Source organism: Nothoprocta perdicaria, unplaced genomic scaffold (assembly GCF_003342845.1).
Source record: "Nothoprocta perdicaria isolate Ctin4 unplaced genomic scaffold, notPer1 scaffold_186, whole genome shotgun sequence".
NCBI lineage: Eukaryota > Metazoa > Chordata > Aves > Tinamiformes > Tinamidae > Nothoprocta > Nothoprocta perdicaria.
This window is the reverse complement of record NW_020455049.1, coordinates 567,288-584,155: the sequence shown is the minus strand read 5'-3', so window position 1 is coordinate 584,155 and position 16,868 is coordinate 567,288. Positions and strand designations below refer to the sequence as shown.

At 46.8% G+C, this 16,868-nt stretch overlaps 1 protein-coding gene across 1 annotated transcript; it reads right to left on the bottom strand.

Annotated features, from left to right (window-relative positions):
• Positions 1-5,884: 5,884 nt before the first annotated feature.
• On the bottom strand, positions 5,885-15,522 carry MRPL23 (mitochondrial ribosomal protein L23). Its single transcript, XM_026036814.1, has 5 exons — positions 15,479-15,522; positions 15,222-15,344; positions 14,991-15,073; positions 13,445-13,518; positions 5,885-6,163 (listed from the first exon to the last, which is right to left on the bottom strand). The coding sequence occupies exons 1-5, from the start codon at positions 15,502-15,504 to the stop codon at positions 5,999-6,001; spliced, it is 471 nt and encodes a 156-aa protein (XP_025892599.1). The 5' UTR covers positions 15,505-15,522; the 3' UTR covers positions 5,885-5,998.
• Between the last annotated feature and the right edge of the window lie 1,346 nt (positions 15,523-16,868).

Below are 16,868 nucleotides of genomic sequence, written 5' to 3'. Positions count from 1 at the left end.
CGCGGCGGCCGCCGCGTGTTCCCCCGTGCTCTCCCCCCGGCGCGCTCGCACCCACGGAGCCCCACGAACCCCGGCACCCGGCGGCTCGCTCTTTTTCAAGCGTGCCAAGAAAAGCTAAGCTCCTAAATCCCTTTTAGAGTCTGGCCTTGCGCGGAAATCTGTTTGCCTCCATCCTATGTTTATTTTCTTTTGTTTTCAGGTTCGTTAGCCCAAGGGCAAATGTTGTTCCTAGCACCATTATTTTTTCTTTTTTCTTTTTCTTTTTTTTTTTTTGGTATTTATCTTTCAATCAAGTGTTCCTCCTCGCAAGGATAAACAGGATGTTTAGAGACTCTGGGTATGACGAGCAGCCTTTGACAGCTGTTGTGACACACCACACGCTGGGTTTGCCATGTGTGCGAGCCCTGGCACAGCTCCGCCTGCAGCAGTCCCTATGTGGGGAGATGGACTGCACGACCTAAGAGGCCTTCTGCAGCTCTGCGCTTCCAGCACAGGCTCCCGGGAAAAGCACGTGATCCAGAACGATTCCATGGTTTCTCCTTCCGTTTAGGAGGATAACGCTTGCTGACGACACAGATGTTCCCTTTCTAATCTACTCATTTCACTTCTCCAGCTGCAGCCTTGCTTGCTATGCTGAATGGTGCCCTGCCTCTCAGAAACGTTTCTCTCTCAGGTGGACACACAGACATCAGCTAAGATGCTTTTAAATCGCATTGATTCAATAGAGCAAGCTGCCCACGGCTTTTCCAGGAAAGGAAGCTTTTCAAGACTTGAATGATTATCATTAGCCTCACCCAGCTCTGAAGCCATGAACTTTACACAACACAATATAAATGTCACCAACTAATGGGCAGATCTCAAGCAAGACCTACCTACCTAGAGCACTTTGTGGCCTCAAAACGCTTTCTAAAGTACCAGGCTCCACAGAGGAAAATTCAGTGCCCAATTCAGAGCTCTGCATTCTTGTACAGACACAGTTGTGGTGCCTCTTACCTGTCTCTTACCTCTTGTTTGGAGTCTAGCTGGCACTCCAAAATTGTAGCCAATTTTCATCCATGGCATTTGCAAGCAGCTGAGGGCAGGAAGGGAGAAAAGACTGATAATCAGCTGTGAGTGTTGTAACAGAACCAAGTAGTTCTGCCCCAGGACCCAGCTACTGTCCTCTAAAGGAGGAGAGCACCAGCACCAGCAGCACACGCTTTGATAAGCCACAACACGCACAGAGCTACGTTCTGTCTAAACAGCCATAAATCACTCTAAAGAAATGTCTCAGCTAGGATGTTATCTTGGCCAATCTAAAACCTTCTGCATTAAAAAAAAAATATTTACAAAAATTACCTCCCCTTCCTACAAACATCTGGTTCTTAAACACTCAGTTTTCCCTATTACAAGCACTTTAAGCAATTCACAGGTCAGATGACAACATGTTGCTGACTTCTGTGCTGCCTGGGCCCGGCTTATTGAGGGGAATTCACTTCGCCCTGCCATGCTGGTCAAGTTTAAGCCTTGAAATCCTTTCCAGGTAGCATTCAACCACAGGCTTCTGGCCTACGCACAGAACCTATGGCATGAAATTTTATGATCTGTGTCATGCATGAGGTCAGAGGGGATTATCACAATGTTCCTTTGTAGCCAGGGCACCTCTGAGCCTTGGCACGCAGGCCGCCCTGGAAAGCCATTCTCAGACAACTGCTTTAATTTGGACTGCGAGCAGTCCTTGAACTCCACTTCAGGAGAAAGCAGCACTGTCAAGATAACAGCTTTACAGCTTTCGGTGCCCCTAGCAAAAATAGTGCTGGCTTTGTGCACCTCTCCTCGTTTCACGCACTACGCAGGCGTCCTCTGTCCAGCCCTCACCACCCTCTGCAAGTTATTCCACAAACAGCCCGCAGCTGAAGCGCTAATTGTCTGTCCTACAGTCTATCAATTGAAATATGGAAAATTATTTTCCTGGGGGCAGGGGAGGGGGAAATTTCGATATAATTGGAATGACCTAGAGGGATCTGAAATTTGCCGGTCGTTAACAGGGTTTCCACAGCAAGACCACCTTGGATAAAATAAGCAAAATTTTCCCAGTGCTTCATTCATTCAGAAGTGCTAGTGCTACTCAGCAATGGATCAGATCACTGAATGCCTCTTTCTGTCACGAGATGCGTAATTCAGGAGTCCCAGTAGGGGGGAAAGCATCAGAAGCTCTGGATTACCCATTCCCAGACACATTCAGTTGTGGAAGTGAGCCATTTACCCTCCATGTGACTTGACTTTCCTGTGCAGAGAGCAGGGATATTTGCTAATTGGATTAGAATATGCCTCCTTTGGGATTCATCAAAGCAGTGCAAAGGAGTATTTACTTCTTTCCCATCTTTTAGCCCATTTAACCTTTTCTCTTCTCTTGACCACCAAGTAGTGTAACAAAGAGGGAATGGTGCACAGGACAATAAAGGTAACCAGCGATCTGCAGGAAATACTTAATAACCTCTTTGACAAAGCGGGGCTTACAGAGAGCGGCCGAGGCTAGCGCAGCTCCGTGACTAACCTCGTGTCAGCTGAGCTGCACTACACGCCTGGCCACTTCAAAGCAACCCTGAGGCCGAGCACTTCCCAAGCGCTTTTTCCTCCGAGCTCACGCAGTGCAGCTCAGGTGACGAGTGGATCCGAGGCACAGCAAGCCTGTCACCTGCACACGCCCCCACTTCCTTGCGGGAGCCGCTTCCACCAGCAACCACCCCACCATCAGCTTCCACCCGAGCAGCAGCCAGTAGCTCGGTTGGTTTTAATAAACAGCGAAGAGAAGTGACCCCCAAGGCCGCCCCAGGTCTCCTGTGCGCTGGGCACCGCTGTAGCAACGCCGGCTGTGCGCCTGCTGTAACAGAACCTCCCTCGCTGCGGGAGGCCGTAACGCACGGCGAGGAGAGCGAAGGCGCCTTCCTCCTCTGCCCCGCGCGCCAGGGGAGCCGGCAGCTGCAGGGCCGCGCGCGCCAAGCGCGGGACGCGGCTCTTCCCACCGAGAGAACATCCGGCTCTTCCACCAGGTCCTCGCTTGGCTCCTTGGAGGAGTTCCTCGAGCGCACGTCCAGATTCTTGGCCCACAGGTAGGGCTGATGATAGAGCCAAGGACAGCTCAACACCTCGCTGAGAGCGGGGCTAGATGCAACCTCGCAGGACCCACTGAGCCTCTGCATCATAGAGAAGAAACCCCAGGATGTGCTGGAATGAGAGCAATGTCGTGAACAGACCCACGTAATTCAGAGTGTTTGTCCCAGCTTCGGCACTCACTCGCTGTGCTTCGCTGGTACATGACGCAGATTTTGTCTTCATGCTCAAATATTATCTCCATTACTTTCTATCCCACCTGGAGAGCATGGGGAGTGCGATTTGTGGAGTACTGTATTATGCAAAACATTTAAAGTCACTGGCACTTCCTCAGAAATACTGGCCAACAGGGGACTGGGAAGGACTTGACATCATTTTTTAAAAAAAAAATCATTTCTGTAGCAACCAGGGGCCTTAAAGCAAAATAATGGTGGAGACTTTGAATTTTCTTTTTTAATCTTACCTTAATTTCACAGGAATACTATTTGAGAAGCAGCTGGTAGCATAAGCTCTCTCTCTCTCTCACAAGGAGCTTGAGTATCTGTTAGAACTCGGTTGCCAAAGCTCTGTATAAATATGGGTCTGCTCATCTCTTTCTTCTGTTTTGTGCCATTCCAGACAGAAACCTGCCTTGAACATGAACTAGAAATTATTCACCCACAAAGAAACCACAGAGCTGCAAACCACGGCAGATCTGCCCCGGACTTTTGATACTCACTCAGCCTAGAACTCATCTGGGACTGCAATAAACTCCTCAGCTTGGGTCCTCAGTGACAGTACACGAGCTGCTGACTCCAACCTCTCCTGAGCACCAGGACAGGCAAGGCAGAGAGGCTGACTGTTAATATACCCTTATATATAAGCAACTCTCTCACACCTAACATAGAGGATGCAGCCTCACTCATCCAGAACTATCACATACCTGTCTGCTTGCTTGCTTAAGGCTGACTAGCCAGTTAGGAAGATACATAGCAACACTGGACGAACTCTTTTCAATTACCTTCACCACGGAGAAGACGGAGTTACCTGTATTGGAGGCCACCACAAAGAAAAGGGAAGAAAACAAATTCCATAATATTATACTGCAGGAGCAGAGCCCCAGTTCCAGCATGAATTGACTCCATTCCCAACCCCCATGTGGATCAACTCCACATCGAGCTGGAAGCTTGAGAAACAGTCCCCTTAATAAATACATAAATGAGAGCTGTAAATATCAGAGGAAACCCTTTTATCTAGGCATTCAGACTAGAAATTCAGACTTCCCACTTTAGAACTGCAGGCCAGCTCCTGGTTTAACCTTAGGTTTCACGTGTCACTACAAAGTCAGAAAGCACTGGCTTTTTGCAGACATGCCAAACAAAAAACTGTTTTCAGTGAATTCAGTATTTTTCCATCTCTACTATTGTAGCTCTGTCAGCAACACGGGAGTAGCAAATCCCCCCTTATCTCCCTCCTCTCTGAGGGCATCTCTCTCTAAGTACCAGCTGACTTACGCAGATCATGTGCATGATCCCTGTTGGAAGTTGGACAACGAGCGGGGTGGGTTTGTAAGCAACAAACCGCAGGAGATGGTCGACTGTCGTGCGGAGGGGAAGGAGCAGGAGGAAAGAGACGACTAATGAACAGGAGAGGGTGCCTAAAATCCTCCTCAGATGGCTTCTCTGGGGGAACAGCTGTTTCCTTGTAAACATCTTGCTAGCCGTCCAAACAAGAAGTTCAGACACAGACCAATACAGGAGAGCACCCGGGTAGAAGTGCTGAGGCGAGGGTTCATTCAGGGCCCTGCCAACTGCTTCAAGTGGCAGAATCCAAAAGGCAGGGCCACTTGAGCTGTGCCTTTAACCCTGCCCGTGCTGCCATCATAGCTAGTGGCCTGCAGAAATGGATCCCTCCCTTCATCTGTGGGAAAGTCATTTGCTTTCTCCTTGCTTTTTCCACTATTTCTGACACATTGGGAGAACACGCTATGTGACAAAGGGAAAGAGAAACTATCCTCATTAGACTGATTAGAAACAGCAGAGCTGGGCAAAAGAAAAACCCAAATACAGCAGCCCCGAAGGCTTAGCAAAGCCCTAGCCTAGACCAGCAACCTAGAAGTGGCGGGAGTTAAACCAGAAGTAAAAAGAGCCTTTTCACTCGCCCTGAGCACAAAGCAGTCCACACTGGCAGCAGTATCTTTACGCCAATACAACTGTGTCCACAGAGGCCTCCTGCCAGCCGTGCAAGGTAGCTGCGGGCGGGAGCGCGGCCGCCGCCGTGCCGGGAGCCGTTCCCGGCCGGCTCGCCACCTGCACGGCACCGCAGGCTCACACACACACACACACACACGGACGTGTGCCCGCCAGCAGGTCCCAGCCCCGAGGTGCCACCTAACAAGGGAGCGGAATGGGGTCACGCAAACATCCCTAGGGAAAGGCGGCCGCGATGGAAGAAAGGCAACCCGCAAAACAGCAGGAGGGCGCAGCTGACAATAAGTGAACCTACGTCCTGAGCCCACAGTCAAGCTTTCTACAACTTCTTTCCCACCTCTGTTTGTCCTGCCTCGCCTTTTACGCACCCTGTTCGACACAAACCACACTTACCCTGGAAACTGCGTCTCCTGCTTCACTCAGATGACCCACAGAAGCAGGAAGAGGCTAAGCAGAATGACACTCACAGTCAGAAACAACAACAAACAACTCCACATTTTAGAAACAGTCAACAAGCTCACAGGAAAGATCTGATGCAGTCGGATATATTTTACCTTTTTATTTCTTTTGGGCCATTTTGTTGTAGTCGTGAACAAACAGCCAGGTAAAAAGACATGCTAGCAAGGGCTGCTCAAAAATAAACCCTTGGTTCCTACAAGAAGAGGCGAGTGCAAATTCTGCTGATTAAAATCTCTCGGAGCAGCCGGCTTATTGCATCAAAGTCCAAACCAGTCGGGGACTCCACCTCGTCTGGGGTCGCCTCTCTGCCTCTGCAGCTCTTTCTCGAAATACTTTTTCCTGAACTCATCAAAAGAGCGAGTTTCTGGCGTTTGTTCTTTTTCTGGAAACAGGTTGGGAAACTGAAAGGTTTGTCCTTGGCCCTAGAGAGAAAACAAATGGTCAAAGAAACATTTCAGCCTTTCTGCAGGAGCTATGATGCTTTCATTTAAAATTACAAGAGAATATCACCGTTTCAGTGACAGTTTCACCTGTCAGCTCCCAAAAACCCTTCCCCACCCCCTCAGACACACACAGCCTCTCTCCCAGTATCCTGATTTTAAGCCTCTTCTCCTCTGTGTGCAAACTAAGACATTGGCATCGCTCTTTGAAGAATTAATGTGAATGAACAGAAGATGGGGCACTTCTTAAAATATTCCATTTCCAACCAGCCTCAGGATGTACTGAGTCATACAGTAACAGCAAGGCCAGTGCAATAAATGATTCTGTTAAAGTTAACACCATCAGCAAAACGCAGGAAGGGTCGGGGGGATGAAAGAGGGGAGGAGACGCTGGATTTATTAATACTCAAACCATGGGTAACGGTTACAGTTGTTTAGCTCTCATCTAAGTACAAGAGAGACCTCAGTTCAGGCCTAGCAGCTGCTGCTAGAGGGGGCAATGTGGGAATACAGAATAACAGATTATCAGAGGTCTGTTATCAGCAAGAATAAAAACGGGAGTGTAAAACAGTTACGCTGGGAACAATCTGTCTAATACATCAGTGACGAGATTAAAGTGATTACATCTGCATCAGTCATTCTGCCTAACAGACAAGTCGCTTTAGTACAACATCATCATCAGATCTATGTCTCCCACTTGGAAAATAAACATTTGCTTGGTCTCTGGTTTTTATCTAACAGCAGGAAACCATTATTCTGTGGAAATGTTCTATCCCATTAACATTATCTACTTACTTTCTAAGTGGTGTTTGCACTAAGCACAACTTCATTAAACTCAACAGTACCAGCCCTTCCATTTCTTTCCATTGAGCCTACAACTTTGCATAAGAAAACACTTAACTGTTAGGGATCACTTAATAATTATTCTCCAAAATACTTACAAATCTTAGCTCTCCTGGACTTCTTTAGCAGAATATTGCACACAGAAATCTCAACAAAAGCAGTTAAGAACCTGAGACACTTTTTTTTGTAAATCACCCATTCTTTACACTTATGCAGAAAATATAACCAGCCCTGAGGTCGAGTTATGAAATGGCTGCAGAAAGGAGACCAAGTGAACCTCCCACAACATGGCTACCCGGAGTACATACAGGAAGCAGAAATGTGACATTATTCAATCTGAAGAAACTGTCACCACGTCCTTGCCCCAGCTGAGCGCGTGTTATGATTCATTCAGCTATATATGTTCAACGTGGTAATTTACAGGTGTGAAAGCATTAAAATCTCAAGCATATACTTTGAAAAGAAAGAGGAAAAAAAGAAAAAAAATACACACAAAAACCCTATGGCTTATTCCAGTTGAGCTTATCCAGACTAAAATCTAGGAAATATCAACTCATACACAGCAATGCTGCAGTTGTTTTTGTAGTGCATACTTCTTGGGGGTTTCCTAAGAGCCTGACCATACTACAAAAACAACAAGGGAGCTGCTGTGTACATTGCTCTTTCCTAGATTCTCGCCTGGATAAGCTCAACTGGAACAAATCTCCGTTTTCCCTTCCCCAGAGTATACTCTGGGGTTTCAATTCTTTTGTACTTGTAAATTACCACCAGGTATGTCTACCAGAGCTGCCCCGTGACAATTAAAGCACAGTTGCATTTTGAAGCACAGACTAGGTCTTATTAACGTCCTCAAACTATTCCAGAGCTGTAGCGCACTGAAACTTCCAGGAGAAGGAAGGAGGCACCATGGAGGCTAAGGACTGCCCAAGATTATAGCATACAAATTTGATTTACATTGAAAAATATTACTGTTCTGCAAGCAAGCCACCGAGCCCAATGGCATCTATAGCACAGGTAAGGCCAATTCTAAGGACTCATCCACTGTGGAAAGGAGGCCATTTAGGTCAAGAAACTGGAAAACATTCCAGGCAAACATGCTAGACATCCGCTACACTGGAAGTCTGAGAACTGTTTACGTTGGTCAGTGTAGTGAGTGGCTGTTCTTTCGCTGCACTTTCAATTGGTGCTTTTGCAGCACCAACTGGTTTCCAGCACCAACGCACGTCCCTTACTGCAGAAGTCAAGGAAGTTGTCCCTAAATTATACGAAGAACGTGCAGGGCAATTTTACTTACACCGAGTATTGCAAAACAACTTTAAAAAAACACAGATAGAGGCAGAGAGAGAAAGAGAGAGAGAGGGAGAGATGCGAGATCTGCACAGAGGCTGTAGTGAAACCAGGCGAACCTTTCAGCTGTTTATCAAAACGCTCACAGTTCCCTTGCAAGGCTGGTGAAAGTCAAATATTGAGCTGAAAATGTCAATCTGCATCTGGAGTCTTTTAATAAATAAAAATCAGCACAGACACGTTGGCTCTTTCCAGATCTTGTTTTGTGAAGAAATTCCGATTTTGGCCGGCGGCCAGACACGATTGGAAACAGCCAAGACACTACACCCTGAGAACTGAAGGTTGATAAATCTTGAGTAACAATGCTATGCAGTAATACTGCACTGTAAAACTCTGGAGTGATGAAAACCCTAAGAAAAATAGCTGTTGTGCATGCTCAGTAGCTAGTTTTCAAAAGCAGCCTGTATTTTGGGTATTTCAAAATTTCACAAAAACCAAGAGGCATCAACTTACATAAAGGGCTGAGAGGCCATCCAGGCATGTTTACATTCGGTGCATCTTGGACATGATTCGAGGCCACCAAAGGTTTAGCTCACAGGTCACCTTCTCAAAAAAAAAAATGTCCACCAAAGGAATGGATGGATCATCACTCTCTCATGTAGTGCTGTTCAAACCAGTATTTTTTTTTCTTTTGTACAAGTTTTCACCTTCTACAAAGTACCTGTTTGACAACCATATTAAAAAAATAAAAACACATGCTTAGAAAAAAATCCTAACTGGGACAAAATTTACAACTAGATTTCTACTTTCTAGAAGTAGAAATTTCTACAACATGCACTGTGAGCATATGCCATCAGAAAGCAAACACGTGGCTTATTCCTAAGCCCGACATTGTTCACTGTGTTACCTTTAGCAAGTCATTTCGTCAAGGTCCTTCCTTTGGTTAAGTTTTGAAGATAATAAACTGAAAAGGGCTCTAAGAAAAGCCAAGTTTGGGGCTTCTTTTAGAACTTCTGGCACACGATTACCTTAATTAGGAGCACAGAGGCAGTGGGGAGAAGGCAAGAATATCCTCCTACCTGACACAGCTCTGCCGAGGGAAAACTCTCTAGAAAGGTAAAGATACTGTTAAAAAATTATTTTGCTTATGTAAATTAATCTGTTTTGGAACTGGATTCCAAGCTGCCAACAGAAGAATTTTTCCATTAATGTGAGCTGGTAGAGTAACAAATTCTGGCGTTTTTCAGGGCAAGCTCTAACATCAAGTCCTCTTGTATCTGAATAGTCTTCATAATGCTTTTAAGTCTAAATAAATCACCAAGAAAGAAGCAAACTAGGGGGGAGTCGTTCAGGTATTTTGCTGTCGGCATAAAATTAAAGGCAATGTGGTGGTTTCCATCTATTGACACGCTGGATTTAGGGTCTTCCCAGAGACTTCTCTTTTCGCTACAAATTCTAAGGTCATACCCAAGTGAGATACATGGTGCAATGTTTAGACTACAGAAATGGGCACCACTTCTGCCCACACCTGACCCTGCTTCAGCGTTATCCAGAGGTAAAACCGACTTATACACTAGGTCTTACGAAGACTCATTTCTTAAATACTGACCTTCTTCAACATGGAAAGTGACCTAAGCGCCGAGCAAATATTTTCAGCTTACATTTCAGTCTTTTGGGTTATTTAGGGTGGAGTCGCACCTTTTTCTCCGAGTCTACAGAAGGAGTTACCACATCAAGTGGTACAAATTGCCTCCATTCACTTTAATGGGAGGTTAAGTGACCATAATTAGGCCTATGAAGTCAAGTGTTAACCTTTCCACTGCTAAGCCTCATGTCAGAAAATTGCAAGAAGGATTATCCAGCACAAACGCACTTACACTCTTCTGACCTTTGCATCCCTTCAAAAGTTTAGGAATAGTAGGTCAGCACAGATATTATGGTGTAGGAATGACGCAGCAAACACTGGTCATGTAAACAACTGTGAGGTCTTCTGATTATTTAGATAATTGAAGCACTTACTACTGTCCTTCAGAATTAGGAGAAAAGTGATGTTTATAGTGTCGTTAACCAAAAAATGTTGGACTCCCAACAGCGTGGGATTTGGTCCAGCGGTAGCGGCAAACGCAGCTAAGTTTAATAACTCGATGCATTTGAACAGTTCTCCTACTATCTCTGTGGTAATATCTGATGTTAAAATAACAAATATGGCCAAACCGCATAGAAAGCGGCTTTAAAATCCACACGGCAACGCCAGAGCACACAGAGAATCCCATTTTCCTCTAAATTCATTAGATGCAAGATGAAAAATGCCCCCACGTCTCACGTGCAAACGGGCTAATTACAATGAATGTACAGGACACTCGCCAGGGTTTGAGGAGAAAGCATTTGCAAAAATGCTCCCACTTGTGCCATCATTCACGCAGCTAAATAGGTGTTAGGCCTAATGTTGACAAGGTCAGGCTCCTTTTTACAGCCATCTCCATTAGATTTCTCAAAACAGGTTTAATTAAAAATAGGTCTGGATTCCGGAGGCTTGTCTGCACTTGGGCTCCCACGGGTGCTGACACCTGTTGAGCTGAAACACTGAGAACACCGAAGGTGGAGGAGGGGATGTTGTTGTTTTCTTTTCATTTCTCTGATGTTGATGAAACTGTAACGTTTCCCACCGGCCTTTTCTCCTTTATATAACAGTAGGAGAATTATAACTTTATCAGTGTAAAGAAAAAGATTGCTATATGGCATTCGTTTATGCTGGCAAAGGTGTGCTGCTTTGATTTTAATTAAGAAAACAACAGAGTGTAAAAAAGCAGCATTGGAAAGCAATGGCCAGGAGCCTATAACTTAAAACCTTTCTCACCACATTCCAAAAGGGGAATAAAAAGGTAGGCAGCCTCTGGAATGGCAAGATATTGTTGATCCACAGCCTTCTATGATTTGAGGTATTTTTTTAATGTGAAAATATTATCCTTGGACTGATCATTTATTTGTCCAGTTACAGCCCGAGAATAAAGTAAACAGCTCTGAATCTCCAAGAAATAGTATTTGGAAAAGAAAGGACAACAATTCTTGCATGTGGGACAGCTGGGGCACTAACCTGACGCTTAAGGGTACGTATTGACTCTGACTTCATGCACCTTTCACCTTTAAGGCCCCAACAGCAAATTGACATATATATGTTGTGTGGGGACACATAATGTGATGTTTTAGGGAGCAGGCAAGCAGAGCTGCCATGAGAATATCCTCGGCTTCATTCAGGTAAGCCACAACAGAGCTGCCTGCACGTCACCCTAGGAAGAGCAACACTTCCACCTAGCGAGCGACGGGAAGATCAACCCGAGAGCTCTCGAAAACAAGCATTTATTTTTCCAGACATAAGCAGTTTCAACTTGAAACTGGATTAATGAGAGAAAACACAGCTGGTAAAAATGGTGGGAAAGCCCAGTTATTCTGACTCATGGCAGATGCAAAACAATTCTCAGGAAAATAGGGATTTTACAGTGGTTACCAAAGACTTCCCTAAATTAGGCAGATATTAACAATGGCTGCATCAGGCCTGAGGTGGCCAAAATCAAACCATGAATGAGAACGAAGGCAAAAGCTGCATTTTCACAGCTGACACTGGGTTCCAGTCTTCACTCACCTCTTAAAGGTGATGTGAAAACATAAGTGGGAGCTCAGTGTCTGAGGCACCAGAACTAGTGGTGAATGGATAGAAAAATTAAATACAGTGAACCAAGATGTGAGGAATGGCCAATGCTCAGTAAAGATGCATGTGCGTTTCAAGGCTGGGAAAGAGCTCCAAAAGTAAAAAAAGTCACCAGCAAACACCTATGATGATGAAGAAAAGTGCCTGCATTTACCTACTAAGCAACAACACAGGGAAGGCAAGCTGGGACTAGCAGAGAGAAGTGATTCCTTGCATTCCTCTCCTCAGCTGTGCTCTCAGTGAGTCATTTGTATCTGATGTCTCACAGCCAAAAAACCTACACACAAATGGCCTTCCCTCCACCAGGGAGACGTTCCCCTTGCCCAGATCTTCCTTGAAAAAGTGATTTTCTGTAATGCAAAAAATTTTGTGCAGAGCACCTTAGCTTTAGCTTCACCACAATAAACTAAGATTAGGCCTGACCTAAATATAACTCTTACTTTCTGTCCACAAGGCGTACTGTTCCTTCAAAGATAAAGGGCTGCCCAGTGAAATACATTGTCCTCACTTTTCTTTCCAATCCTTCCCCAAGAGAAAAGAGACTAAGAGAAAAACTTCCAAGCTCATTTAAATTCTGAAAAAAAAGGGAAATGTCAGATTTTCAATTGGCTGTGCATCTTTAATTTGATCCCAAGTGCATATAAATTTTATGTAGTCTTTAAACTCTAAGATCATGCAGTGTTCCCCTCACAGATCCCTTGTATGGAGTAACACTGAGGTTGCATTGCCAACAGCAATTTTAAATTTATGATTTTGCAATATAAACAGCCCTCCTTTAAAATAATTTCTGTATATGAAGGGTTTTTGTTTTTTTAATTGGCTGTTTTTTTCACATGGGGACAGGTAAGCCAAAAAAAGATTAAACTGTAATATGCTCCTGTTATGAAAGAAAATTTTAAGAACATTAAACTTCTTTTCCACTGGGCAACCAACATATATTTTAGAACCCAGCTTAGCCACAAAGCACACTTGCTAGACATGACTAAAAGCTCCCCAAGGAATATGCCTTAGTCTTCTCCAAGATTCAAAGAGCTTTAATAAAAACTTCTCCATCCTTACGCTATATTCTTTCTCTTACTGAACATTTCAGCAATCAACCACACAAGTGGTGAACCTTCCAGCACAGCGAGTACAGGGTCAGCCTGAAACTTCCTGGCAAAGCAGCACCATATGACATCAGGCCATAACTTACATATAGCCCTCGAACAAAACGGGACTTGAAAACCAACTATTTATTTGAATTTGCTCACTAAATCATTTAAGACTGCATAAATCTGGTTTTGCAGTCTGGCAGGTATTAACGGTGATGCCTTTATTAAAGGACTGGCAGAAATACGCAGCCAACTGGGCTATTCACTGGTCATTGCTTCTGGCTTGGCTGATTAACAGCCCTTTCCTCTACCCCAGGAGCACCCACGTTAACTCACCAGCTGGACGTAGGCGACCTTGTAATCCGGCTTCTTTATTCTCTGATTCTTGTGGTTCCTTCTGTTGTGGGCGCCTGCACAAAGAGAGCCCCCTCCATTAGTTTCCAGAACCTGCAGGCTCCCCAAAGCACAGCCAAGCCAAAGGAGGGCTCTTCTTCAGTTTTGATTTACTGTTAGGGGGAATATTTCTTCAGTACTAACACAGACACCCCTTGCAGTAGTATCTCACTATTAAAACGTACTGGAATGAGCAAATCCTACTCTCCTCACTTTCAGGAGGAAAGGGAGCATCACTGAACTCGGGTGGTCAGATGGTCACACACAAAATTTGCAAGGGCAGGTCTGCCAGATAGGGAGCAGAAGGAATAAACAGTCCCAACTGCATCTACAGCTCCCGGGGACCAAAGAGGAAAAGTCTGCTCAGCAGCTACAGAGGCGCCACCCCTTACTGCCACCCAGCACTGCAGAACACGAGCGTGACCCACTGCTCCACAGCACACAAAGCATGTCGACTCTCAACTAGTATGCGGGTCACTGGGGAATCCCTAGCTCTATTTATTCACTGCATGATAGGCCTTTAAGCTAATTATTAGGCTTTTCTTACCTCTTTCTCCTTTTAGCCCCCAAAATATATATTCTAGCACCATTTCTAAAGCAGTGGCAAACAGCTAAAAGGACAAGCACAAATATTTTCCAGTGCTGCTTAGAACTACAAATATTTAGATCTACAGTGCTTGGTATCAAGGTTTCCCTTTTTTTTTTTCACATAAGCATATTGCAGATATATTTTTTCTTAATCTGAGTATTACAAGTACCTCTTGAAGATTTAATTCTTATTTCATTCCCATTTTCCTCTACTACAGCTTTTGCCCTGGCCCTTTTCAAAATTCATTCTGTTCATTTAGTGGTCTGCCTGCTCCACCTGGGGCTTAGAATAACTTAAAACAAATGGGAAGGGAAAGCAGTTGGGTTATTTGGGGTGCTGGGAGGGACCATGAGTGGAAGTGGCAGGTCCGTAGCTCTGTGCAGTAGTTACAAGGGCTGAAAAGCTGAATGTTTGTTAAAGGTATCTTTTGAGCTTTATCTGAAGGCCTAATGAAATATTCTCATTCTCTCTGCTTTTCTTTTTGTTAAACCATACCACATCCTCTAAGTGCTTCCTGGATAACCCCAGATAAGGGCCATAGGCTTTTAAAAATACCTGTGCTTGTATGAATTTATTGGGAGCACTTAAAAAAGCTCCCGCTGAAGTGAGACACCCAGCGGTCAAAGACAAGTGGCCGCAACTACAAAAGCAGACTGCAGAAACCAGGTAAAAAACAAGGTTTTAAGGCTTTGCAGATTCAGTTTTCCTTATAAAATTAAAGTTATGCCACAGTCTAAGGAAACTACTCAAATATACAGGGGCGTATCTTTGCCTTAAGGAGCAAATGCACCACCGGGCTGGCAGGAGGCCGCAGGCAGGGCTTGGACCGGGACACATGAAGCCCATGGCAGCTTGGCATGGGAAAAGGCCCTTGGAGAGGTCGGCCGCTCCCGCACGTACCGTGCTGGATCCTGGTCCGCACCGCCACCACCGGTACCTTGTAGATCTTCTCCAGGTAGTTCCTGATGTCCAGCTTCGTCATCCTAAGCAAGGAGAAGGAGGTTGCGGGAGAGGAGGGAGAGAGAAACAGAAGTTTTGGGGGCCTCCCCTGGCCGGTCCCTGCGGGCTGCACCGGCGGGAAGGGGCCGCCACGACACCCGGGCCGGGCCGGGCCGAACCGGGCCCACTCACTCCATGGAGACGCGGAACTGCGCCGTGTCCTCCGGCTGCGGCACGCCGGGCCGCACCAGCACCATGTAGAAGTCGGGCCGGAAGATGCGCAGCTGCGGCCCGCCGGGCTGGAAGAGCGGGTACCTGCGGGGGACACCGAGAGGCCGCCTCAGCCCGCGCCCGGCCCCGACCTCGGCCCCCGCTCCCGGCCCCGCTCCCGGTCCCCGCTCCCGGCCCCGCTCCCGGTCCCCGCTCCCGGCCCCGCTCCCGGCCCCTACACGAGCCTCCTGACGCGCGCCGCCATGGCGCAGCCCGCGCCGCCTTCCCGCCCGCCTGCCGTGCCCGCGGCCCCGGCCCAGCGCCTCCTGCCGCCGCGGAGGAGCAGGAACAAGCCCCGAGAGCCCCGCTCGGTCCTTATGACGGGAAATGGCCGGGAGTTGTCCTGTCCGAGCGGTTTGGGGGCAAGCGTGGCCTGGGAGAGAGCCACGGGGAGAGACCAAGCGTGGAAAGCAGGAGCGGGGTTGGCCCGTCCGCCTGAGGGCAACGGCCAAGGAAACCCCTGTGCGGAAAAATCTCAGTGTCCGAGAACTGAGTGTCCAAAAGGAGACAGAGGGGACCCAAAACTTTATTCGGATAAAGGGGGAGTCCACCGGGCACATCCTTGTGGGGTCTCTCAGGTTGCCAGGGGGATTAGGATAAAAGCAGGGCTTTTATCCTAACCTCCCGGCCACGGTGCCCTCTCCTTTGGCCAAGGGGCTCAGGAGTCACAGCCTGTACCCAGCTCGGTGCCTCCCTCCGCGTGTTGGCACCTCAGGTCGCTTGCCTCCTTTGTGACCCCCTCGCTCCAGCCTCCCCGCAGTCTCCCCCCACTCCTGGCTCCACTCTGTCTCCCACCTGTCTGGGTTCCTTTGTCCTGCTTATTAAAGATACAAACTTCAAACTTGTGGTGTGCATTCTGCTCTGGGGTATGTGTTCTCCCCAAGCCCAAACTTCTTGTGTGTGTGTTTTCCACACACCCCCAAGTCACCTCAGAAAAGCAGACAAAAAACACAGTGACTTGCCAAGGAAACTGCCTAGTTCAGAGCCTCTCCTGTGGCCATGCCGTGTGTCGAGGCACCAGTGGGGCCAGAAAGGGCCGCAGGGCGCCAGGGCGAGGGGCAGCCCTTCGCCTGCTCTGAAATCGTTTTTTTCCCCCCACTTTTCTTCCCGGTCACAGATTTGCTAGCTAGAGCCAGAATTGTGGCAGGCTGGGTGAGGAGGGACAGCACCTGGGTTGCATTTCTCTCCAACACAGCGTTTTTAGGCTAGCAGAGAAAAAGCATCCAACCGGAGAGCTCGGGGACTTCATTTAATCACAGCTTTTTAATGCTGTTCTGGCCCAGTTCAGAGGGGGGCAGCCTTTGATTTTGCATGGAATTAACCAAAACGAATCAGGCTTTGATGATGGGTTTTATTATATGTATGCAGGGTTTCAGTGGCCTCCAGCTCTTTAAGGTGGTACCTGAACCAGTGGTACTACATGTTGCAGTGAAACACCAGCACTTGAGAAACATTGAGCTGAAAACTACCACTTCTTGCTGAAAACCAGCACTTCTGTGGAGCTAATCCTTCATTCCTGATGCTTTGATTCCCATTATCCATTTCCTGACTGCTTCAGGTATGCTTGGC

Coding starts and splice junctions, on each gene's coding strand:
- MRPL23 (XM_026036814.1), bottom strand. CDS start 15,504: ATGGCGGCGCGCGTCAGGAGGCTCGT. Junction 15,074..15,221: donor CAGTTCCGCGTCTCCATGGA/GTGAGTGGGCCC, acceptor CTCCTTGCTTAG/GATGACGAAGCTGGACATCA. Junction 13,519..14,990: donor GCGGACCAGGATCCAGCACG/GTACGTGCGGGA, acceptor CTCTTTGTGCAG/GCGCCCACAACAGAAGGAAC.